This window comes from Cervus canadensis, chromosome 21 (genome assembly GCF_019320065.1).
Source record: "Cervus canadensis isolate Bull #8, Minnesota chromosome 21, ASM1932006v1, whole genome shotgun sequence".
Lineage (NCBI taxonomy): Eukaryota > Metazoa > Chordata > Mammalia > Artiodactyla > Cervidae > Cervus > Cervus canadensis.
Genome location: NC_057406.1, coordinates 48,153,523 through 48,179,123, shown reverse-complemented (window position 1 = coordinate 48,179,123; position 25,601 = coordinate 48,153,523). Strand labels below are relative to the sequence as shown.

The 25,601-nt window shown below is 37.7% G+C and overlaps 1 protein-coding gene across 2 annotated transcripts; it reads right to left on the bottom strand.

The window, feature by feature from the left end:
* Positions 1-456: 456 nt before the first annotated feature.
* On the bottom strand, positions 457-22,070 carry ACTR6 (actin related protein 6). 2 transcript variants are annotated; one of them, XM_043441171.1, is made up of 11 exons: positions 21,923-22,070; positions 17,407-17,524; positions 16,767-16,835; positions 15,780-15,903; positions 14,500-14,635; positions 14,351-14,407; positions 13,068-13,166; positions 12,895-12,973; positions 7,284-7,455; positions 5,664-5,802; positions 457-1,176 (listed from the first exon to the last, which is right to left on the bottom strand). In XM_043441171.1, the coding sequence occupies exons 1-11, from the start codon at positions 21,988-21,990 to the stop codon at positions 1,047-1,049; spliced, it is 1,191 nt and encodes a 396-aa protein (XP_043297106.1). In that variant the 5' UTR covers positions 21,991-22,070; the 3' UTR covers positions 457-1,046. The 2 variants fall into 2 exon arrangements, with proteins under 2 accessions (XP_043297106.1, XP_043297107.1); XM_043441172.1 differs by lacking the exon at positions 16,767-16,835.
* Positions 22,071-25,601: the final 3,531 nt, after the last annotated feature.

The window sequence follows — 25,601 nt, the reverse complement described above, 5'->3', positions numbered from 1 at the left end:
CACAATCAGGGAAAGCCCACACAAAGCAACAAAGACCCAGTACAGCCAAGAATAAATAAATCAATCTTCAAAATTTGAAAAACAGTCTCTACTAAATGCATACTGCTTTCACACCATTGTAGAGTCAAAAAATCATTAAGAGGAACCACTGTTAAGTCAGGGACCATCCATATAATCCAAATGTAATTGTAGTGGGCAGTTCTTTCACCCTGCCCAGCATCTGTTTCTTTATCTTAATTTTCCTTTGGAAAACTACCTTCTTTCACTCTAGGCTGTTAAAATCCCCGAAGCCATGGGGTAGGCACAAGATTCTAGCCAAGGTGAAGAGACTGGTAGGAATTTGATTCATGAGCCCAATGACGTAAGAATTTCATCCTAAAAAATGGTGTATAAGAAAAATAAACAAAAAATGGTATAGTGTTTTTATGAGTGAAATAATACACTTCTGAAACACGGTAGTGATCAAAAACAGTTGACTAAATCGGTTTAGATTGTCATCTTTTCACACTTACGCCAAGTAAAAAATAAACATGATACAAACATAGATCAGTTTTTCCAACTTTAGTATATATAAATAAAAATGACAATTTAAAAATAAAATACTTAGTTCTAAAAGAGAGAAATTGTATCTCCACTGGGGAAGGGAAATGATGAACACACACTAGTCAATTCTGAGTCAGTCACACAAAACTACCTTCTAAGGAAACCTGATCAATGAGACAGTTAAGTTTGTGTTTTTGGCTGTAAAGAATTAAACTTAAATTACACTCACTCTTTCATCTTTTAATGAAAGATAACTTACTCTCAGAAACAGCGTAAGCATTGTTAGAATAAGTCTAGCTCCTAAATGAAAATACGGGGTGAGTTACAGTTTACTTACCACCTAGCTAAGAAACCTTTGAAAATTAGCCATGGGGCAGAGTATTTACATAAGTTCAAGATGTTATCTTAGGATGAAAGCTAACACAGGTCCTTAACTTCCTTTAAAAAGAACGCTGAAAAATTAAACCTTTGTCATAGTAAGTCATAACTTTCAGAAATGTTTCTTAAATATCAAATTTCTCTTCACAGATGCTATGTCCATTTTCTTCATAATCTTCTCTGGTTACCACCATATCTTCAAAATCATCATTCTCTGATATCAATTTTCCGCCTTCCCAGGCGTAAGTAATAGGGCTAAAAATAAAGGTAAAATAAATGAACCCAGATGATTTTACAGAACAGAAATGCCAGAAACATTAATTAATAACTAAAATGTGGCAATCTCTACCCAACTTCATTTAACAGAAAATCATTTCAAGGGTGAAAATAAGTATAAACTTCAGAGAAGGGGCTTCCCTGGTGGCTCAAATGGTAAAGAATCTGCCTGCAATGCAGGAGATTGGGTTCAGTCCAATCTCTTGGAGAAGAAAATCCCCTGGAGAAGGAAACAGCAACCCACTCCAGTACTCTTGCCTGGAAAATTCCGTGAACAGGGGAGCTTGGAGGGCTATAGTTCCATCGGGTTTCTAACAGTGATTAACTTTCAGTTTTCACTTTCAAAGAAGTAAAGAAACTCAAAAAGAAAGGAAACTTGGTTACCACTACAAATAGATCTTCTTTACTTTTTCCCTGTGCTCTGAATTTATGGATCTTCTAAGAAAAATCAAGAATACAAACTAAAGATCAAAAATGCATAAAGAGAAAAACTGGAATATATCTGAGTCTAACTTTTGTATGCAGCAAAGACACATCATCTCATCAACTCACCCTACAACCGACAAAACTGCTATTATAAACTCACTTTATATATCTGGAAAATGAGGTTCAAAGAGCCTAGGACTGAAACTAGGCTTCAACCTGGAGTAGTTTTCACAGTCTGCACTTTTGCTCCTACACTCTGTTCCCTCTGACAAATGAGACACTTAGGAACACAGTGCAGGGCAGGGGAGGGGTCATGAAAGGAAGGAGAAAGGACGCACAGGGCATGACAGACCTGTCACACGGCAGGAAAGGGCCCCAGGTAACCTGGGCACATCAGACTTTAGTTCATGCACAACCAAGGTTACACTGGTTAGACTGGGTGATTCTATTCCTCTCCCCCAGTTCAACTGTAAATCTGAGAAATGATACACAAAATTTCCCTATTGTATTTATTGCATTTGTGTATTCTGGAGGTCTGTTGTTCCTTTTTATTGTGGAGGATTTACCCAGTGGGTGGGGTTAGACGATTGGCTTGTCAAGGTTTCCTGGTTAGGGAAGCTTGCGTCAGTGTTCTGGTGCAAGTGTTCTGGTGCTCTCTCTTTGGAGAGCAATGGAGTGCCCAGTAATGAGTTTTGAGATGGGTCTATGTGTTAGGTGTGACCTTGGGCAGCCTGTATGTTGACGTTCAGGGCTATGTTCCTGCGTTGCTGGAGAATTTGCGTGGTATGTCTTGCTCTAAAACTTATTGGCTCTTGGGTGGTGGTTGGTTTCAGTGTGGGTATGGAGGCTTTTGGACGGTCACTTATTACTTAAAGTTCCATGTAGTCAGGAGTTTTCTGGTGTTCTCAGGTTTTGGGCTTAAGTCTCCTGCCTCTGGATTTCAGTTTTATTCTTCCTGTAGTCTCAGGACTTCTCCAACTATACAGCACTGATAATAAAACTTCTAGGTTAATGGCGAAAAGATTCTCCCCCATTAGGGACACCCAGAGAGGTTCACAGAGTTACATGAAGAAGAGGAGAGGGAGGAGGGAGACAGAGATGAGCAGGAGAAAAAGGGGGACTCAAGAGGAGAGAGACAGATCTACGCAGCTGTCTGTTCCCAAAGTGTTCTCCGTAGCCCAGACACCCACCAAGATTCACAGAATTGGATTGGGAAGAGAAGGGGAAAGGAGGAAATAGAGGTGTTCTGAGGTAGAAAACAGAGTCAAGATTGGGAGAGAATAATCTTTGGTTTAAAAATAGGGCTTCTCTTCTTTTTTTTTTTGTAAGGTTATAGTGTATTGAAAATGAAAATTAAGGAGTAGTAGAGGAGTACTAGAGGACTTTAAAAGAAATAAGAGAAAAAGAAAAATAGAAAACAGAAGAGAAAAAGGAAAGAAAAAAAAGAAGAAAAAAGAAAAAAAAAAGAAAAAGAAAAAAAAAAGGAAAAAAAAATTTTTTTTTCCCTAATTAAAAAAATCGTAAAAATCTATGAAAATGAAAGTTAAGGAGTAATGGGGGAGTAATAGGGAATTTTAAAGGAAAATAAAAGAGAAAAAATAAAAAAGAAAAATGAAAAAAAAAAGTAAAAATATATCTAGGAATTTCTCTGGAGCTGTTGCGGTCACTGTGGGTTCGGCTCAGTTTCAGATAGCTCCTCGTTCCAGCTTACACTTCTCGATATCTACAAGGCCCTTCCGGTGAAGTCGGTGTTTTCTACAGGGATTTTAATCTGTTGCACCGGTTCCTTCTGAAGCGGTTCCCTTTATTTGGCTTCTGTTTGCCGGTCTCTTCAGAGCCTCATTTCCGCCCTGACACAGGCGGGCGGAGGTGGACTCTTATTCAGGTAGCTAGTTCCGTTGCGCTGCTGGGAGGGGCTGACGCTGCGGGGAGGGGCTGGCGCTGCGGGGAGGGGCTTGCGCCACGGGGACGGTCTGGCGCTGCCGGAAGGGGCCGACGCCGCTTTCTCTGTCTGCGCTGCTCAGGCTCCCGGCTGTTCTATATGGAGCGCGCCCCGCGCTGCGCGAGGTTCCAGCCCTCGGGTGTTCCACAAAAGCGCAGAAGGAAAAGCTGCGCCCACTCTCTGTGCCTTCCCCGTCAGAGCGGTCCAGGCAGCCAGGGGCTTGGTGGGCGCACTCTCCCCAGGTGTGGCGCACTCACTCCCTTCCGCGGACCTAGTCTCAGTTTCCGCTGGCGCCAGTCCGGTGCGTGTGCCTTCCGCCCTCTGCGTCCCCAGCCCCAGTCCCCGCCCGCGCCGGTGGGGTGCCTGCGCCCTGTGTCTCAACGCGACCTTCCCCTCCCCCCTGCCTCCTGCCTCCGGCGGGGCTGGGCCGGTCCGCAGCCTGCGAGCTCTTCTCTGGACTTTCTCGGTCTCTTCTGCAAACGGCCGGCAGTGTGTTCGGGCCGGTTAATTTTCTCTTTCTTTTGGTCTCCCACAGTTCAAGTTGGCAACTCACAGAAGCTCCCTCCGATTGTCCTCAGGGCACTCAGGCCCGGAGCCTACCCCAAGCAATGCCGCCTAAGACTCCCTTCCCGGGACGGATCTCCGTCCTTAGCTCTTTTGTCTCACTTTTTATCTTTTATATTTTGTCCTACCTCCTTTCGAAGACAATGGGCTGCTTTTCTGGGCGCCTGATGAACTCAGCTAGCGATCAGAAGTTGTTTTGCAAAGTTTGCTCTGCGTTCAGTTATTCTTTTGATGAATTTGTAGGAGAGAAAGTGGTCTCCCCGTCCTACTCCTCCGCCATCTTGGCTCCTCCTCTATTTACTGCATTTCTAACCTTAAAAAAACTAAACCTGTATCTAGATCTATCTGTAAAGGTGTGCAAAAAAAGATCTGATGGGTAAAAGAATAAAAACTATTTCTCTTTTCATACCCATGTGTGTTCATGACTTGCATTTTAAAATTCAGGATAAAAATTCAATATACTTCATATTCAAATGAGTATATGAACATTAATGCTGATAAAAATCATTCCAACATCTAATGGTTGTTTACTCTTCTACCTGATGGCTATCAAATTAAGTGACCAGATGAGGGCCTTCTATTAACTGATATTGATTTTAAAAAACTCCATTTTAGTTTTAAAATAAAATTTTAATTTCTAAAATTAAAAATCAGGTATGTGGGGGACTTCCCTGGTGGTCCAGAGGTTAAGATTCTCTGCACTTCCGATGCAGGGATGTGGGTTCAATCCCTGGTTGGAGAACTGAGACCCCCACGTGCCTTGCGGCCCGCATCAGGTGTGTGGGGTCTTGTTTTCAGCTCTGCTACAGTGGAGCAGTGATGGGGGATTACCGGAATTTGGTGAGAACTCCTGCCTCCAACTAAAGAGAGCTAAATTTTAGTCTGGTTATTGCAATTAACTTACCAAAAGGCCTTTGTTAACTAACCAGCCCTTGCTTATTTAGAAAGTAAGTACAAAGGACTAGACAGATCTGTAAGCCTTTCTGACAGCTCTAAAATTCTACCTTAATTATCTGCTTTTTCTCATAAAACAGGATAGAGGGTACATGTGAAATAGCTTTGAAGTTTTTTTAAAAAAAAAAGACTACTTAAACATAAAAGTTGATGTTAAATATTTTAAACTATCTTAAAACTTATCAGTTGACATAATTTATCTTATTGGTTGAATCCTCATATTTGTATTCTTGATAGGAACTCTCAAAAAATGACAGCTCAGAGAAATCAAATAGATAATAACCTAACTGCTTTGTCTGTAAAAATTTCTTAGGAATGAGGACTGATTCACTAAGGGAAGTGATCTTATATTAACTGAGCACCTGTTACTTACTAAACATGATGGTCAGTACTTTACATATTTCACCCCATTTTAATCCACTTAAATGTAAGGTTTGTCATTTCAATTTTCGAGAAAAGAAAAATGAGCATCCCAAAGGTGAAATAAACCTGCCAACACGGCAGAACTAGGCTTTAAACTCAAGTCCCCCTATAGACCTCTTTTATTTACAAACTAACTTCCATGGAAGCCAAGACTTACTTTTCAGGCAGCACAACAGAAACATCGTAATCTGTTGGAGTGAGACATCGAACTTCCGAGTAAACTCGATCCCTAAATCCTGGGAAAAGGGAATTTCCTCCTGTCAAAACGATGTTCTTAAAAAAATGTGGCTGCATTTCTTTTAAAAGAGATAAAAAAGAGAGAGAAAAGAGACATTAGAAAATCTGTTTACTTATCTTTCTGGAGAAATAGGGAGGTGGGCTTAGGTAAAAGCAATTAGGAATTCAAGTTACTAGTTGGGAAACCATTTATCTTTTTTAACAACCATATAAATTATAAGATGTTGTAATGAGATTATCACTTATACAAATAAATAAACAGAAATATGACCTCGTAAATCTTTAAAAGAAAGGCAAAAGTGAAGGGGTTGAACTACTAGCAATTTATTACATATACACATAAGCTATATGTAAATGAGTAAAATTCTAGTACCAGACATATGAAAATTACAACTGTTCTTCCATAAAATGGAAGAGGTCTTTATGTAGGCTGAGATGGTCAGCTGGTGTAAAGATAAAAAGGAGGTCCATTTTTAACTTGAGAATTCAAGTTTCCATGTTATCTCACTGAGACACATACTAACTGTGTAGTACTTACAAATGATAGTGAAAAATACTGGCTATATAAAATGAGAAATCAACATGAAATATTAATGTGAAAATAGCTGTAAAACAGCTGTAGTAAAACAACTGCCTAGTTATGGCTCAGATGTAAAAAATCTGCCTGCAATGTGGGGGACCTGGGTTTGATCCCTGGGTTGGAAAGATATTCTGGAGAAGCTATATTAAGGTGATGGTATTATCTTTTTCTTCTTCTTTTTTTTTAATGAGAGGAAAGGGCATTGCATGTGCAAGATTTTCTACAATGCCTAAACTGTTCCTTAAGAAGAAGGGAGACATTTTCAAGGAAAAGTCCAAAACTCTAGAACATCATCTCATTAAATCATGCTTCAAGAGAACCCAGACAACCCTGTGAAGCACCGTACTTTAACTTCAATAAAACTAACTTCCAAAAAAAAAAAAAAACCCTAACTTCCAGTATATTAATCTAAATATAACAGAAGGAATAAACCACTCTCATCAACAACTAAAAACCATTAAATTGTTAAATTATAAATTTCTATTCTGTGCAAATTTGGCTTAAAACTTTTCTAAAAAGGATATAGCAATTTAATACTCATAAAGAGATGAATTACTTTAAGTTTAAATAGACCATAATTACTTATATCAAGTTTATAATCTGGGACAAATAAAGAATCATTCAAGTGCATTACTGGATCTGGAAGTCTCTGCAAATAAAGTAGCCATTTGTTTGAATTATTCAGAAGAAACAGTTGACTTCTTAAGATTCAGAGAGCTTACAATTTTTTAAAAATATCATTGTGCGAAAGTCGCTCAGTTGTGTCTGACTCTTTGCAACCCCATAGACTACACAGTCCGTGGAATTCTCTAGGCCACAATACTGGAGTGGGTAGCCCTTCCCTTCTCCAGGGCATCTTCCCAACCCAGGGATCGAACCCAGGTCTCCCGCACTGCAGGCGGATTCTTTACCAGCTGAGCAACAAGGATATCATTATTCCTCATTAATTTATTAATGTACCTTCAGGTAAGTTCTGAATTGAATAGACAATAGCTTCTGGAATCCCCATTTCTTGAATGCCTATATCAGAAGGATTGAAGAGTATTTCTGGAACAGCAAATCTCTCATTGGCCAAACGAAGAATCTGTTCCCCAGATTTGTATTTTCCACTTAACACCATCTCTTCTCTTGGCTTAAAGAAAAATAAGATGAAAAGTATGCTACATTATCTAGCTCATATAACAAATAACATTTAGTAATCTTAATACTGTGAAATACCAATATATTAACCATGTTCTTGGAGTCTCAGGATTCTCAAAAGTTAGAAAAACGTGGTCTTCTCTCCTGTTACCTAAACCACACAATTAAGTGATTATTTACTCTTAATGCAGCTATTCCCCCAAAGATGAGCTGGCTTTATTCCACACATTTTAAAACAAACAAAGAGAAGGATAATAGAGCAGAAGGAGTTTCATAATCTATCTATAATAGCAGAGTGAATCCACTTTCTAAAGAACAAAGAACATACTCTAAAATTTTTTTTATTATGCATTCAATCTCTATTCAAAAATCAGTTACCAAATGATTTAGGCAAATAAATGGACTTTATCACTGAAATTCTTCTGTTATTTATTTTCTGCTAACCCATTCAACTCTGTGAGCTGTAATTCCTGAAGGGCCCAGGAAAAAAATAATTTCCTTCTATAACATTCTACATCATTAAAATAATGGTTCCTCTCAACTGTACTAAGAATCATCAGCTCTTCTAGATGGTCTTTAAAGACATAAACTTCATTTGACTCATATATGCATTTTTACCTGTAACTGACTATATCCAAATCCTTTATATAAATATAAAATTATTTAAAATGTATGAAAAGAAATACTAATTTGTTGTTAGACAGTAAAGTATATAAAGACTATAACAGATTCCTCAATGTAATCAGTCATCCATTCTCTGTTCAGGATTCAGCTTCCTCAGAGAGGCTTTTTCTGACTCCCAAACAAAAGGTCCTTCCAGAAATCATCCTGTTATCCTTTGTTGTCCATATTGTTCACCATCACAAATCCGCTACCCAGTACAGCATGCAAGACAACAATGTGGAATTTTCTTTAGGCGGATTACATACATTATCACTCTGAATTCTCATATAACCCACTAAAGCAGGCGTATTTTCCTTTTATTAATGATCCAATGAACTAGGCAAGGTTATGTGACTTGCTCGAGATCATTCAGCTAATAACCCGAAACAGACAGTATTTCCTCCTACTACATTCCACAGGAGACACAGGTTCGATCCCTGGGTCAGGAAGATCTCCTGGAGGACGGCGTGGCAACCCACTCCAGAATTCTTGCCTAAAGAACCCCATGGACAGAGGAGCCTGGCGGGCTACATACAGTTCATGGGTTTGCAAAGAGTCTGACACAACTGAAGCACCTTAGCATGCATGTACTACATTGCTACTCCTAACCTGGATGTGAACGATTCTGACTGCTATCATTTGGAAGTTTCTCACTTGAAACATTGTTTCTAAATAAAAATATCCTAAAAACTACAATAAATTCACAATACTCTAGGAAGAACAAGGAAAACTACACATCACTTTTTACCCAGTTAAACTACTGCTGCGCTGGCAAAGAGAAGAATATCATTTCTTCACAGATAACGTACTCTTCCTTCTCAAGAAGAATGGAAAATACTTCCTATAAATTTACAAATTCATTTAAAAATGATATTGCTTTGAGGGTACAGGATATAACTCATCTTGTCAACACTCAAAATAACTTGAGACAGATACAGATATGGAGAATTTCATTTGACAAAAAAGAAGTTTTCTAGTCTACACCCCTAATTTTACAGAAGATCAAGTGACTGACCCAGGGTCCAATATCTAACTGGGGGAAAGAGCCATAAGTAGAAATCATAGCTGACTATTAGTTCTGAAGTCATTGTTAGTATGTAATCTGGAACTACAAGCAGTTTCTAAGAGTACAATTCCAAAATGATTTTTGTTTTAGACACAGATAAAGAAATTTAAAAGGGCTGCTAGGAGTTGCTATTTTAGTTAATGCAGGCCATAACTGACTGTAAAGTCCTCATAAATTTCATTCTGGTAGCATGAAAAAAATGTTTAAAAATGACAACTGGTAACTATTAAATAATTGTTAACTTAATTTTCCCAATTAAGGTCAGTAAAGCATTCATTACACTTTAGTAGGCATTCTCTTTCTGTTAAAGAATAAAACTGGAATTTCTATCAGCTGTAATCAGTAACAATATTACAGACCTCATCATTATTGCTGTCATCAATACTAGAAAATCAAGGTTGTAACTTATTCCTGAGTATTTAAAAACATTCTTTTCTTTCTGTTTTTTTTTATTTTTTTAAAATATTCTTGAGTAAACAATAAAGGTCCAAGTTTTAGCAATATTCTAAGTATAAAGACTCTGAAACAAATTCTCTTTCATTTTACGCAGTATGGTTTTTCTAATTTCAAAACATATTTTATCAGCTCTCATCAAAGATTTTGATTATCAGGCAACAATGAAAACAAGTTAATCAAGTATTAAATTTAAAAAGATACATTTTAGGAGTAATCCTAACATATATAAAATATAGTCATTTCTAAACCTTAAAAAAATTATTACGATGTACACAATGTAACATGTACTGAAATATAAATTTTAATATTAACTGGCAAAGTAGAAATTGAAAGCGTTATTTTTTAAACAGACATTTGAGGTAACAATCCATCATCTGGTAAAAGTCCAGTCCAACTATGTCCACTCAATTGATATTGAAGTGTACAGGTAACAAGGAGTCCCTAGAAGTGCAGTCACACCAAGATTCTGATCACCAGGCCAAAGTCAATGAAAGAGCTGCAAACAATATAATGTGGCTTTTGCCTTTCTTCTCTGATGAGAAACAATATAATAGTTAATTGATGGAACAACCACACCTCTACTAGCTCACTATGTACGGTGCAGGGCCGAGAAATCAGGCTTATGATTTGGGAAGGAAACTGGCAGAGTTCAGCAGATAATGTCCAATAAACTGGTAACTTGTCATTTGCAAGGCAGGAGAGAACTACGTTTTACAAAAAGAGGAAGACTTCCAAACCTAGCTAATAGTCCAATCACCTGGAAGAGATTTTCTTCTCTTTTAGAGATTAAGTTTCCAAACTTAGGTACTAAATCTTTCCAGGGACAGGAACAAAGAACATGGACATCAATTGTTCTTCAAGTGGCCCAGGTGATTTTCAGTCAGGTTTAGAGACATAGGGCCCATCATTCAGGGTCCATCCTGGTAGAAATACAGATTACCTTATCACCGTAAGTTCGGAGTGTTGTAAATTCTCTACAAGGTGTTTATATCACTGACTGCTTTAAACAGCTATACCTGTACGAGGGTGATCAAACGTGCCTGGTAAGAAAGAGGCCTAGTATCTATATGTTTGGGGCAGTTTTCCTTGTCTTGTAAAGAAAAAAATACATCTTCCATATTCTATGTGGGATTCCGGCTTCCAGTTCCTCTCCCTGGTTCATGTCCAGACAACCTGATTCCATAATCTGTCATAATTCTCACTTCTTAAAGTCAGCCTCGGTCCTTCCACAAGGATCTATTTCTAAGGATATTATAGGACCATACTGATTTTATAAGGACTTGGGTAGCCTTCTCTGAATTCTGATTTGTATTTCACCTTAAAAATCTGGTCCAAAAAAATTTTTTTAATTTCAGGTATAAAAACAAGTATAAATAATTATATAAAACCCATGTATCCATCAGTCAGTGTAACGTAACTTCACAGATAACACTCTCATTTTAAATGTGGTTTATATACACAGTTTTTATACTTTTACTTCATTTTTATAAATGTCCACATATAAAGAATTATTCTACATATCCTGAAATGGTATATAGTCTTTTAAACAGAAATACATTTCTGAGATTTATCCATGATGATCATCTATCTCTACTATACTTTTACTGCTTATTTTATAACATGAATAAATCAAAATTTATTCTTCTTCCATTAGTGAGTATTTAGGCTCTTCCCAATTTTTCACTCAATGTACACTGCAGTGAACGTCACCATAAATGTCTCCTTGTGAAACTCTCTCTGTCTGCTTAGGTTTCTGACCAAAGACTTTTAACTTCTAAAAGTCCTCACCAAGTCAGTAACTGTAAGGGCAAACTTCACATTTACCCAAACATAAAACTGAGCTGATCAAAGATAAGGAGAAATTATATTGATCTGACATCCAAGATAAACTCTTCTCAACATTTTCAAAGTACACTGGATTTTGCCCTTTTCAACTACAACCTGATACCACAGCCCTGGGTCTGCTGTGTCAATAACATTCACAACAGGCAAATAATCTACTTCTAACTGGACTTACACTAATTCTTAAGAAAACAAAAATGGGTAAACCATAATATAGGTAAAGTTACTGTTTATCTCCAGATTTTGGAGAAGGCAATGGCACCCCACTCCAGTACTCTTGCCTGGAAAATCCCATGGACGGAGGAGCCTGGTAGGCTGCAGTCCATGGGGTCGCTAAGAGTCGGATATGACTGAGCGACTTCACTTTCATTTTTCACTTTCATGCATTGGAGAAGGAAATGGCAACCCACTCCAGTGTTCTTGCCTGGAGAATCCCAGGGACAGGGGAGCCTGGTGCGCTGCTGTCTATGGGGTCGCACAGAGTTGGACACGACTGAAGTGACTTAGCAGCAGCAGCAGCATCTCCAGATTTGTCCCATAAACTATCACAATGGATAGTTCTTTTTCTAAATAAACTTAATACAGATATTAATCAATCATTCATACTCTGGTGTCTACAGAAATGGCCAACAGGCAAGAAGGCTATCATCAACAACTCTGACATTCCATCAATCCCAGCTAGATGCTTTTCAAACCTGAGTAGTCGCTTGAAGAAAAACTTAAAATTACCTTACATCACAGATTTAGAAAACAAACTTACGGTTGTCAGAAGAGAAAGGTGGGGAGAAGGATAAATTAGGACATTAGGATTAACATACACTTCTATACGGATGGCTCAGATGGTCAAGAATCCGCCTGCAATGCAAGATTCAGGTTCAATCCCTGGGTCAGGAAGATCCCCTGGAGAAGGGAATGGCTACCCACTCCAATAATCTTGCCTAGAAAATTCCATGAACAGAGGAGCTCGGCGGGCTACAGTCCATGGAGTTACTACGGGATTCCCTGGTGGCTTAGATAGTGTAGAATCTATCTGCAATGCAGGAGACTTGGGTTCAATCACTGGGTCGGGAAAATCCCTTGGAAAAGATAATGGCTACCCATCTGAGTATTCTTGCCTGGAGAATCCCAAGGACAGAGGAACCTGGCGGGCTACAGTCCTGGGGCCGCAACGAGTTGGACACAACTGAAGCAACTTAGCGTGCATCCATGCACAATATACATAAAATAAATAATCAATAAGAACCTACTGTATAGCACAGGGAACTCTACTTAATATTCTGTAACAACAGAGAGAAAACACTTGAAAAAGAATAATGTATAACTGGATCACTTATTACGCACCTGAAACTAATACATTATAAATTAACTTCATGCTAATACAAAATAAAATGTTTTAAAAATTACCTTACAAAAGCCCTTTTTAATTGTACTAAAGTCAGGCAAAACATAGTCTACCATTACTGTGTTTTCTTCTCCTTTCAACCTGGAAAACAAAATAGAGACTTATGAAGTATTTTAACTATGTTTAACATTAGCCAAGAATCAACTTTCCAATTCTTAGCTATCATTATACATACTTGGCGATATCCATGTCTCTGTAAAAATCCTGAGACACATAGCATACATCTTCTTTCACTTGATTAATCACATGTGTTTCATCCATAACGTGTAACTGCCTAAACAGAAATAAAAATGGTAATGTGAAATGAAAAAAAGTTAAATGCAACTTACCATTGAAAGTATTTTTCTGGAATTAAATCTCCAGGTAACTGATCTTTAAAAAATACTAAATTTTTGAATGTGTAAAATATTTTTAACTTTATGGAATACCCATTCCATTATCTTATTGAAGTTGTGCTTAGTCACTCAGTCATATCTGACTCTTTGCAAGTCCATGGACGGCAGCCTGCCAAGCTCCTCTGTCCATGGGGATTCTCCAGGCAAGAATACTAGGGTGGGTTGCTAGGCCCTCCTTGGGAGGTGATTAAGTACACTAATTCCTAACCTTTTAATAGTGGACAGTAAACAAACAAACAAAAAAACCCTTCAAAAAAAAAACAACAAACAAACAATAGTGGACAGTCAACTAATATTGGCTAATCCAGAAACATATCTATCTATATATTTTTTTGGCAGGGGAGTATAGCTGCTTGACACTGTTGTGTTAGTTTCTGTTATATAACAAAGTGAACCAGCTATATGCATACACATATACCCGCCCTCTTGGACCTCCCTCCCACGCCCACCCCAACATCCCATCCCTCTGGGTTATTACAGAGCCCTGAGCTGAGCTCCCCGTACTATACGGTAGTTCCTACTAGCTACTGTTTTATACACGGCAGTGCACATTATTAAGGCTTTTAGAGATTAAAAAAGGATAAAAGATAAATAAAGCTCAAGTACTGTACTGTGTATGGAGAACTGACAAGAGAAATGGAAAAGGGAAGTAGAGATTTATTTTCTTTTTAGACCCTTATTTCCTCATATGCATTGTAAAATGTTTTACAAGGTATATGCACATTTGTAATTTTAAAATATTATTAATGTATTAAACTCCCGAGAAATTGGAAATGTCTTTTTGGTGGACACTACCATTTCATATGTCAGAAAGCTTTTTAATTTGAACATCATTGGTATTTACTGAGTAGGTCAAAAAGTTCATTTAAGTTCTCCCATAAGGTTACAGAAAAACCCAAATGAACTTTTTGGGGAACCCAGTATCTATGTGATACAGTCTTTAAAGCAATAATTCAGAATTGTCACCTGAAATTAGAACTAAAGGCAAGGAATAATTTTAAATTACTTTAAAAATTTCACCCCCAGCATCTCATCTTCCCATAGAATCAAAGCTAAGTATTACCTATAAGATATGATTTCTTTTAGATGATTGGTTAGGAGTTTTCCTCCCACATTTATCCTAAAAAGGAAGAATTCAAATTTAGTTCAGTTTATCACACATTTCATCCAGTTTTATTATAAGAAATAAGATGAAAATTGAGTGCAACTCACCGAATAATTGCTTCTTTCTTCTTCTTACTCCGACAGTAAGGAACTATGTGTGTGAAGGAATACCCACTATCTACAATGATACAGCATAACTCAGAAGGATTATCCCGGAAATACCTATGTGCACTGAGAGCCCCAGCTATTAAGAAAACAAAAGACAGAGAAAAAAATAAACACAATGAATAAAAGTACAACTAATTTAAAACAATAAGTAAAGAAAAGCAGCAAACTAAAGCAAACAGAAAGACAGAAATTTTCCTTTGTAAAAAAAAAAGTTAATTTAAAATAACATTCCTAATTCTGTCAGATATTTAAACATTAAAACACACCATTTTCCTGGAAAATGATAAAAAATGTGTGATCAACTTTGAAGGTAAATATTCACTTCACAACTTATAATAGTTATTTTAATATTTTAATAGCAAATAATTTTGCTGAGCATTTATTACATGCTGGGCACTATTCTAAACTCCATGAGTGTGTGTGTTATAATCCTCACAACAATCCCATTTTTACAGATGTAGAAACTGAAGCAGAGATGTTAATAACATGCCCAAGGTCACATGATTAGAAAGTAACAGAGCCAGGATTCAAACATAAGCAGTATGACTCCACCGCAGGTTTTCTCAACTTCAGAACTACCGACATTGTGGGTCAGATGCTTCCCCAGCGTTGCGGACTTCACTGTGCGTTGCTTTACAGCATCTTGGTCCTCTACATATTAGATGCAAGAAGCACCGTCCCAGTTGTGACAATGAAATGTCTCCAGACACTGTTAAATGTCCCCAGGAGCAATATCACTCTTGGTTGAGAACACTGTTCTAGAGACTATGTTCCTAACCATTACAGTATATTGTTGTTTATACAGACTTAAATGCTACATGCTAAATAGGTGAATACTTCTTTCGTACAGTCATATAATTCTAGCATTTAAAAAACTAACTTTTAGATGATATTTATAGATTGTTTTTCCTCATATTGGCAGGGTAAGTTATTAACATCATTTCAAACAATGATAAGAATAGCAAACACATCAGTGATAGAAAAGACAACTATCTCAGAAAAAATAAACTTTCAGAGATTAGAAATACGTTGCTAGTTAACTTCATTAGGGAGAAATACCATATTAAAAAGATATAGCGAGAGAAGTCTGACTAATAAGCTTGAGGGCTTCATCTATTTTTAAACTTAATCAAATCTCAAAGTATGTCACTCAATATTCTTGGATTTTAAGTGTTTATTCATATTCACATAACTCAATTTCAATAAGAACTTTAACTCACCATTTACTCTTAATACTGCTTGAAACTGGTATTCTTCAAATAAGATTTCATTCATTGATTCCTGAATTGAAGTGAAGTTAAAATATGGTTCTGTGATAATAATATTAGTGTCTAAAAAGTCAACCTATAAGAGGAAAGAAATTCCCAGTTTTGTAGCTTTGTAGTTATAATGATAAACATCTGCTTTATGTACATACATCTATTTGATGCTCACAATAACCCTAGAAGACAGGTCTTACTATTATCCCCTTTTGAAAGCTGAGCAAACTGAGACACAAAGAGCTGAATGAGCTCCTGAGGTCCACACCACTAGTTAACGACAAACTTAGCACTGAACTTGGGAAGTCAGGTCACAGCATTCATGGTCTTCAACTATTATTTAACTCTTTTAATGGTAGCATTGAAAAAACGGTACCATCAAATTGTTTGAAGATAATTATGCAAAAGTAATGAGTGATACAAGCACTGGAAATGGTATTTTGTTTTTAAAAGTTAAAAGGTAAAAAATAAAATAAAAGGTAAAATGTGACAAGCTTTGGGATATTTAATGTTTACACAATTCTCTCCCACATACTCCTAAAGAAGCATTAAAATCTGAATATTCTCTCAGGATACCTAAAGTCATACTAAAGATATTAAGAGCACAAAATTCTAACATTGTATCATTCACACATTCAGATATATGAGCAAAAAAATTTTATTGTGAAAATGAGATTATAAAGTGGTCTAAGAATAGTAGATATCTGAAGTAAAATTTTAATCTTAAGTTTCATATAGATTAGCTCTTCTCAACCTCAAATTCCACTTCACAATAGAAATTCTATGCACTTGCACTTATTTAGAAAATCAAAGCTAAGCACAGTAGATTAAGTGACTTAAATATTGTCAGAAATATTCAAAAATTTATAAATCTTAAAATATAACTTCTAATTTTTCACTTGAATGAGACATGAAATAGAAATCTGAATACATACTCCAACTTGTTACCTGATACATTTCTTTTCCAAAAAGGTAATCCCAAACTTGTCTTTGAACATCCCAATTCACCAAGTAGCCCTAAAAAATGTTTTATGAATTAACTATCAAAAATATTTGTAGAATTTAAAAAAATCAGATCAATACATTATAAATCACTGATTACTACCTCTTAATTACTCTCTTTACCAGTCTAATAGTTGAATCTCAAAGCTTTTACATTGGCATTTTTTCTCCTTTTAAAAATTCAAAACATTACAAATTAACAATAACCAAAACATCAAAGGACTCAAAAGACACACCAATATGTAGAGATGCCCCTCTGTATTTATTTTCTTTAATGTCTGTATTTCATTTAGCTTTAACACAAGTAAAATTCGGTACCCACAATCAGTAGCTAAATTATGGTCATTTATTTTTATTTATTGAAGTATAGTTGATTCTTCTTCATAGAGGTATAATTATTTATGGTTATTTTTTAACATAACAATTTAAATTCAATTTTTGGTTTTAATAGGCTCTTAATTCAAATTTAAATAATGCTTTCTCAGAGATCTAAAAATATTTCCAAACACACAAAATCTTATAATACATTTCAAATTATCTTTAAATGTAGGTCCTTAATGCTAGAAATGTCATAAAGTTGGATTACCTTTTGAAAAGGAAGAATATAAAAGAGTCCAGAAGGGTCCTTTATTTCATCTATCTGGTTAGCAGTAAAAGTTTTAAGACGTGCTGTTTTTGATCGGAACTGACAGTTTGGAATAACTCTACAAAGAAACAAATAATGTAATTATGCCCTAAATACTTAGTTCTCAAAAATACAATTACCTAACAACCACTTTTACTTTCTAAAAGAAAGAACATGAAAATTTCCAGAACCAGTGTTTCTCATTCTGTCTTCAAAATATTTAAAAATGATTAAAAAAAAAAAAAGTTCTACCATATACCAGGGCTTCCCTGAGAGCTCAGTTGGTAAAAAGTCTGCCTGCAATGCAGGAGACTCCGGTTCCGATTCCTCGGTCGGGAAGATCCTCTGGAGTAGGGATAGGCTACCCACTCCAGTATTCTTGGGCTTCCCTTGTGGCTCAGCTGGTCAAGAATCCACCAGCAATGCAGAAGACCTGGGTTTGACCCCTGGGTTGGGAAGAACCTCTGGAGAAGGAAACAGCTACCCACTCCAGTATTTTGGTCATTCCATGGACTGTATAGTTCATGGGGATGCAAAGAGTCGGACAGGACTGAGGGACTTTCACTTTCACCATATACCAAGTTCTGCACTGCACTATTTTCCTCAAGTAATCCTCAAGATATTACTACAGGTGGGCATTGATTCTGCCACTGCACACAGGTGAAGAGGGGCTGAGGTAAAGTTCCTGAAAAAAACTCTTAATATCATTCTAGTTAAAAAAAAAAAAAGCAAGTTCAAAATTCTGACCATAAAATTAAGTTTCCATGGAGTCAAATATCTTCAGTTGCAAGATACTACAGGGTACAGAAGTAGGAGGTAGTTTTAAATATAGTTGCTACTCACCATGAGCTTACAATCTGGTTAGGAAGACTAACTAGAGCCATTATCCATCATACATGTCTATACATATATGTATTGTATGCGTCTGTGTGCACATATATATACATATATATATAGAGAGAAAGAGGGATAGAGAGAAAGTGAGGGGGAGCAGAATTTGCCACCCTCAAATATTCCACTATGGCCTGAGAATCACTTTGCACTAAAGGCAATCAAAATCTTTGCATTAATTGAGATAATACAGTGAAAGCGCATAATCTTTCAGGACATGATTTTTAAACCCTGCGTTCCAGTTAATCTTATGGCTATATTATTATTCTAGTCAATGTACTATCCTTAATTAATGAGCTTGCTCCTTCCCCCACCCCTTTTGTCACTATACCGAGGCTCCTCGGTCCATGGGATTTTCCAGGCAAGAGTACTGCAGTGGGTTGCCATTTCCTTCTCCAGGGGATCTTCCTGACTCAGGGATCCAACCCAGGTCTCCCTCATTGCAGGCGGATGCTGAGCCATCAGGGAAGCCTGAGTATTCTGCACCTACTCTTATCAAGACTTTTAAATTAGTCCTTAAGTAAATGATAAGAGACTTGCTGTTAAAAGATAAGAACAATAATACACACTGCCAAAATAAGACTGCAACAATTTACAGTTTTACTCAGTTTGACTGTTCTCTTAAAAAAAAAAAAGGAAAGGAGGAAGTAAAAAAAAGTCCCCGGGTCCCCTGTGAATACGCTACAGGAAAAGCGAGTCTTTAAATTTGCTTAGTCTTTACTCATGGACTCTACACATGGACATCATCAGATGGTCAACGCCGAAATCAGATTGATTATATTCTTTGCAGCCAAACATGGAGAAGCTCTATACAGTCAGCAAAAACAAGACCAGGAGTTGACTGTGGCTCAGATCATGAACTTCTTATTGCTAAATTCAGACTGAAATTGAAGCAAGTGGAGAACACCACTAGATCATTCAGGTATGACCTAAATCAAATCCCTTATGACTATACAGTGGAAGTGAGAAATAGATTTAGGGGACTAGATCTTATAGACAGAGTGCCTGATGAACTATGGATGGAGGTTCGTGACACTGTACAGGAGACAGGAATCAAGACCATCCCTGAGAAAAAGAAATGCAAAAAAGCAAAATGGCTGTCTGAGGAGGCCTTACAAATAGCTGTTGAAAGAAGAGAAGCGAAAAGCAAAGGAGAAAAGGAAAGATATACCCATTTGAATGCAGAGTTCCAAAGAATAGCAAGGAGAGATAAGAAAGCCTTCCTCAGTGATCAATGCAAAGAAATAGAGGAGAACAATAGAATGGGAAAGACTAGAGATACCAAGGGAACATTTCATGCAAAGATGGGCTCAATAAAGGACAGAAATGGTATGGACCTAACAGAAGCAGAAGATATTAAGAAGAGGTGGCAAGAATGCACATAACAGTACAAAAAAGATCTTCATGCCCCAGATAATCACAATGGTGTGATCACTCACCTAGAGCCAGACATCCTGGAATGGGAAGTCAAGTGGGCCTTAGGAAGCATCACTACGAGCAAAGGTAGTGGAGGTGATGGAATTCCAGTTGAGCTATTTCAAATCCTGAAAGATGATGCTGTGAAAGTGCTGCACTCAATATGCCAGCAAATTTGGAAAACCCAGCAATGGCCACAGGACTGGAAAAGGTCAGTTTTCATTCCAATCCCAAAGAAAGGCAATGCCAAAGAATGCTCGAACTACCGCACAATTGCCCTCATCTCACATGCTAGTCAAGTGATGCTTAAAATTCTCCAAGCCAGGCTTCAGTAATACGTGAATCGTGAACTTCCAGATGTTCAAGCTGGTTTTAGAAAAGGCAGAGGAACCAGAGATCAAATTGCCAACATTTGCTAGATCATTGAAAAAGCAAGAGAGTTCCAGAAAAACATCTACTTCTGCTTTATTGACTATGCCAAAGCCTTTGACTGTGTGGCTCACAAGAAACTGTGGAAAATTCTGAAAGAGATGGGAATACCAGACCACCTGACCTGCCTCTTGAGAAACCTGTATGCAGGTCAGGAAGCAACAGTTAGAACTGGACATGGAACAACAGACTGGTTCCAAATAGGAAAAGGAGTATGTCAAGGCTGTATATTGTCACCCTGCTTACTTAGCTTATATGCAGAGTACATCATGAGAAACGCTGGGGTGGAGGAAGCACAAGCTGGAATCAAGATTGCTGGGAGAAATATCAATAACCTCAGATATGCAGTTGACACCACCCTTATGACAGAAAGTGAAGAAGAACTAAAGAGCCTCTTGAAGAAAGTGAAAGAGGAGAGTGAAAAAGTTGGCTTAAAGCTCAACATTCAGAAAACTAAGATCTTGGCATCCAGTCCCATCACTTCATGGCAAATAGATGGGGAAACAATGGAAACAGTGGCTGACTTTATTTTTCTGGGCTCCAAAATTACTGCAGATGGTGATTGCAGCCATGAAACTAAAGGACACCTACTCTTTGGAAGGAAAGTTATGATCAACCTAGACAGCATATTAAAAAGCAGAGACATCACTTTGCCAATAAAGGTTCGTCCAGTCAAAGCTATGGTTTTTCCAGTGGTCATGTATGGATGTGAGAGTTGGACTATAAAGAAAGCTGAGCGCCGAAGAATTGATGCTTTTGAACTGCGGTGTTAGAGAAGACTCTTGAGAGTCCCTTGGACTGCAAGGACATCCAACCAGTCCATCCTAAAGGGGATCAGTCCTGGGTGTTCATTGGAAGGACTGATGTTGAAGCTGAAACTCCAATACTTTGGCCACCTCGTGCGAAGAGCTGACTCATTGGAAAAGACCCTGATGCTGGGAAAGATTGAGAGCAGGAGGAGAAGAGGTCGACAGAGGATGAGATAGTTGGATGGCATCACCTACTCAGTGGTCATGGGTGTGGGTGGATTCAGGGATTTGGTGATGGACAGGGAGGCCTGGCGTGCTGCGGCTCACGGGGTCGCAAAGAGTCGAACAGGACTGAGCGACTGAACTGATCTGAGTCTTTACTCAAAGGTAAACAGTTTATGAATGCCAGTGTATTATTTGTTTCAGTTCAGTTCAGTTCAGTCGCTCAGTCGTGTCCAACTCTTTGCTACCCCATGAATCGCAGCACGCCAGTTCTACCGAGTCTAAATTAACCAGGTCAGTCAGAGAGCACTTAGAAGGGCCTGAACACAAAGACTTCAAAGTCTTCAGTCCCTGACACAGTGGTTTTTACACTGTGGGGGGGCCACTGAACCCGTGGAGGATTTGACGGAAGCCATAACTGCTTCCCAGCAAAAACGCAATACACGCAAAATGTTGCCCACCATTCCAGACGGTTCAGGAACCTTGTGTACAGGCCCCTCATTTGGGAGCCTCTTCTTTAGAAGCCTACTTTCCTATTTCCTGTTACGAAACGAAACACACAAAATGTTTCCGGGGCCACAAAATCCAAAATCAGTAATCCAAGTCCCACTTCAAAGCTTCCCAGCTACCCAGTTCCAAGCCGAGAATCCGTCCAACAGAGTAAGAGCCGCGCCGGGGCGTTTGCAGTTTACAGACGTCCCAAAATGAAGCGTAGCACATGTAACTACTAGGCATATATGCTTTGTCTCTCGCGGGCAGCGAACACTTACGAGACAGTTTCATGGCTGTAACCGATTTTGGCGTTGTAAGCTCCGTTATCCAGCACTAACGTTGTCATTTCAGCGGAAACCAAGTCTCTGCAGCCGTCTTCTCCGACCCCTCTGCTCACGCTTTTCCCAGCACTCTATGGTTACTGCTTCCGGCACTCTATGGTTGCATCCACCGAGCACAAGGGCGTTTCCGGCCTCCCTTAGCAACCGAGGACGCCGGAAACCAGAGATTGCACTGCCGCCCTATCTGCTCGCAAGAGTCATACCGTACTTTCTATCCTTTTTACTTCTTGGCCAGATTCAATAAGAGAGAAAATGCTAAAGTTTTTCTTTCTTTCAATGCGTGATTGTTCTTTACTTTTGCAGATTTGAGTTGCTCTTGGAAGTTTCTTATAGCGTCTGTAACGAACCATCTCTGTGGGAGGGTTGGGAGGAAAGATTGTGTGTTCGAATAGTATTATCCAGTGACGTCTTTTGAAGAATACATTGCAAAACCATACGCAGCATGGAATTGGGTATGAAGACTCTTAAGCTTCATCATGCGCCACTGCTCACCCGAATGTTGGATCCAATCACCTTGTTACAAGTACGCTGTTCCGTCAACCGCCTCGCTGTTTTACTCACTCTTCCCCGTCCGCTTGCTCTTGTGGACCGAGCTTTGTGTCTTATCTAAAAAAGCTTCTTGACACCTGACACACTCCCTCTCCGTTCCCGTTCCTAAAATTAGGCATTCCTCCTGTGTGTTCCCGTGATGACTCGGGCTCACTCCACAGTATCGTAATGGTTAAGAGAATGAATTTTAAATTGGAATCCGGACCCTGCCACAAAATGGCTGTGTAATCTTGGGTGATGAAGATAAGGGTTAATACTTACACAGCACTTAATGCGTGTGGTTAAATGTTGGGTTTTGGGTGTATTTCTTAATTTAATCTTTACAATTTTTGAAGTAGGTACTATTACTGAAATCAAAGATAGTAGTTAAGAGTGCTGTTTCTTCTTTCAAACTCCTGGGTCAAATCCTGACTCTGCCACTGCATGTGATGGACCGGTTAGTTAACCTCTCTACACCTTAGTTTCCTCATCTATAAAATGGAGTACTATAATAATTTCCCCTTGCAGAATTGTTTTATGAAGAGTAAATGATAAAAGTCAAGTACCTGGTAGTACTTATCATCATTGTCATCGCCATCCTCATGCTTTTCTTGTATGATCATTCTGTTGCCTTTGCCATGACAAACTTCTCAAAGTCAGGCACTCTACTGGTGTCTATAATTCTTTGTAACAAAAAGTCACTGAAACTTCAAATTTAGTTACATCCAATTTTAGTAATCAATTTTCTAACAATATTAAATTGATAGGCTCCCTCATGTAAAAAATATTTTATTAATCTTACATCATAGAGTGGTCACCATTTGTATTCACCTCTCGTCTCTTAAAATATGCTCTTTCTTTAATTTCTCTTTCTGTTTTCTCATTGTTAGTGTATAGGAATGCAAGGGATTTCTGTGTGTTAATTTTATATCCTGCAACTTTACTATATTCGTTGATTAGCTCTAGTAATTTTCTGGTAGAGTCTTTAGGGTTTTCTATGTAGAGGATCATGTCATCTGCAAACAGTGAGAGTTTCACTTCTTCTTTTCCTATCTGGATTCCTTTTACTTCTTTTTCTGCTGTGATTGCTGTGGCCAAAACTTCCAGCACTATGTTGAATAGTAGTGGTGAGAGTGGGCACCCTTGTCTTGTTCCTGATTTTAGGGGAAATGCTTTCAATTTTTCACGATTGAGGGTAATGCTTGATGTGGGTTTGTCATATATAGCTTTTATTATGTTGAGGTATGTTCCTTCTATCCTGCTTTCTGGAGAGTTTTAATCATAAATGGATGTTGAATTTTGTCAAAGGCTTTTTCTGCATCTATTGAGATAATCATATGGTTTTTATCTTTTAATTTGTTAATGTGGTGTATTACATTCATTGATTTGCAGATATTAAAGAATCCTTGCATTCCTGGGATAAAGCCCACTTGGTCATGATGTATGATTTTTTTTAATATGTTGTTGGATTCTGTTTGCTAGAATTTTGTTAAGGTTTTTTGCATCTAAGTTCATCAGTGATATTGGCCTGTAGTTTTCTTTTTTTGTGGCATCTTTGTCTGGTTTTGGAATTAGGGTGATAGTGGCCTCATAGAATGAGTTTGGAAGTTTACCTTCTTCTTCAATTTTCTGGAAGAGTTTGAGTAAGATAGGTGTTAGCTCTTCTCTAAATTTTTGGTAGAATTCAGCTGTGAAGCCATCTGGTCCTGGGCTTTTGTTTCCTGGAGGATTTCTGATTACAGTTTCGATTTCCTTGCTTGTGATAGGTCCGTTAAAATCTTCTATTTCTTTCTGGTTCAGTTTTGGGAAATTATACTTTTCTAAGAATTTGTCCAGTTCTTCCAAGTTGTCCATTTTATTGGCATAGAGCTGCTGGTAGTAGTCTCTTATGATCCTTTGTATTTCAGTGTTGTCTGTTGTGATCTCTCCATTTTCATTTTTTAATTTTGTTAATTTGGTTCTTCTCCCTTTGTTTCTTAATGAGTCTTGCTAATGGTTTGTCACTTTTGTTTATTTTTTCAAAAAACCAGCTTTTAGCTTTGTTGATTTTTGCTATGGTCTCTTTAGTTTCTTTTGCATTTATTTCTGCCCTAATTTTTAAGATTTCTGTCCTTCTACTAACCCTGGGGTTCTTGATTTCTTCCTTCTCTAGTCGCTTTAGGTGTAGAGTTAGGTTATTTATTTGGCTTTTTTCTTGTTTCTTGATGTAAGCCTGTAATGCTATGAACCTTCCCCTTAGCACTGCTTTTACAGTGTCCCATAGGTTTTGGGTTGTTGTGTTTTCATTTTCATTCATTTCTATGCATATTTTGATTTCATTTTTGATTTCTTCTATGATTTGTTGGTTATTCAGAAGTGTGTTATTTAGCCTCCATATGTTTGAATTTTTAATAATTTTTTTCCTATAATTGAGATCTAATCTTACTGCACTGTGGTCAGAAAAGATGACTGGAATGATTTCAATTTTTTTGAATTTACCAAGGCTAGATTTATGGCCAAGGATGTGATCTATTCTGGAGAAGGTTCCGTGTGCACTTGAGAAAAAGGTGAAGTTGATTGTTTTGGGGTGAAATGTCCTATAGATATCACATAGGTCTAACTGGTCCATTATGTCATTTAAAGTTTGTGTTTCCTTGTTAATTTTCTGTTTAGTTGATCTATCCATAGTTGTGAGTGGGGTATTAAAGTCTCCCACTATTATTGTGTTACTATTAATTTCCTCTTTCATACTCGTTAGCATTTGCCTTACATATTGCGGTGCTTTATAATTGTTATATCGTCTTCTTGGATTGATCCTTTCATCATTGTGTAGTGTCCTTCTTTGTCTCTTTTCACGGTCTTTATTTTAAAGTCTATTTTATCTGATATGAGTATTGCGACTCCTGCTTTCTTTCGGTCTCCATTTGCGTGAAATATTTTTTTCCAGCCCTTCACTTTTGGTCTGTATGTGTCTCTTGTTTTGAGGTGGGTCTCTTATAACAGCATATATAGGGGTCTTGTTTTTGTATCCATTCAGCCAGTCTTTGTCTTTTGGTTGGGGCATTCAACCCATTTACATTTAAGGTAGTTATTGATAGGTATGGTCCCG